This window comes from Arachis ipaensis, chromosome B06, assembly GCF_000816755.2.
Source record: "Arachis ipaensis cultivar K30076 chromosome B06, Araip1.1, whole genome shotgun sequence".
Lineage (NCBI taxonomy): Eukaryota > Viridiplantae > Streptophyta > Magnoliopsida > Fabales > Fabaceae > Arachis > Arachis ipaensis.
Window position 1 is genome coordinate 9493610 of NC_029790.2, and position 1363 is coordinate 9494972.

Here is a 1363-nt window from a genome sequence, read left to right on the forward strand (position 1 = left end):
CCGGCTACGTAGAAGCACTGATCAAGTTGCTGCCACAGAGTTGTAAACTTCTAAGCATAGCTGCACAAGCCATAGACACAAGAGCCTTTGGAATTGCACTTGTTGCCGCATTTGCCACAGTGCTTCTCATTAGTCTTTGGATTGATGCACTTACCTTCACAGCATATCTTGGAATATCCACATTTCTTCCCACACTTTCCGCAGTTCAATTCATCTGTGTTGAAGTTGACACACTTGTTGTTGCAGCAATTAGGACCTCCACTCCCTCTTATGCTATAGCAAACCTTTGGGTTTCTGTCACATGTCAGAGTTGCCTTGCTGCTTCTCTGGGACAGGAACCGGCTTGTTCCTCTCAGAGAATTTGGTTCCTCATCATTCTCATTATTGGTTTCGAAAGATTCTACTCTTGTTGGCATAGTAATTGCCAACGCCATTATTAGCATGGACACAAGAAAAAGGGTCTTCAACAACTTATTCATTTTCTGCTCTTGTGTATATATGTATAGGATATAGGATATGAGACAGGAAAGCTTGTTGAAGTTGATTTTATTTGTTTGATGTGATTGTGATGAAGAATGGATGTGCAATTTGAAGTATTTATAGGAAACTGGGGTTCATCAATTTTGGTCTTACTCTTACATAATTATTATTATTATATATTATATATAGGATTACATGCATGAAGCCATTAAGTATATAGAGCTACCAGCTAATTAATTCTACGTATAGTTAGGTACTTAGCTAGGTGGAGTCTAAATTTTACAGCGCCAAAGCGCGAATGTTAGGCTTGGTGGCAATATCATCAGAAATTCAAACTTGATACAAACTTGTTATCAGTTACGTTCAAGTTGGAGGAATAAAGGAATATGATACACATTTATTTGAAGATTATATTGGTTTAATTATCAAGTGAAGCTTAGTCGAATTACGTACTGTGTTAATTCTTAGTGAGAAATCGATCAATTCGTATTCATACGTGCGCCTGATTTCTTTGGAAACTAATTCGGTGAAATAAAGCAGTTATAGTAGACCGCCAATTGAAGTTATACGAACAAGAGAGTATACCACCAATCGGACTTTATAGTTTGTTACGGATCCATTTAATTTAATTTGAAGAATAATGTTCTGCAAGTAACAAATTTGTTTTGGATTAAGTTGTGTTAGGCATGAACGAGTCAAATATATAATATACCACCAACAACTAAGGATACCACTTTGTCAATTAAATAAAGATGAATTCTATCCGACTCCTATTATTTTATTTTATTTTATTTTTTTACTAAAGATAGGGGACTCGAACCCGCAACCTCTTAATTGAATATGGGGAGACTATGCCATTTGAGCTATTACTCATTGGCTCTAT

At 36.1% G+C, this 1363-nt stretch overlaps 1 protein-coding gene across 1 annotated transcript; it reads right to left on the bottom strand.

The window, feature by feature from the left end:
- Positions 51–434, bottom strand: LOC107646593 (stigma-specific STIG1-like protein 1). Its single transcript, XM_016350769.1, has one exon. It carries the CDS (start codon positions 432–434, stop codon positions 51–53), a length of 384 nt encoding a protein of 127 aa, XP_016206255.1.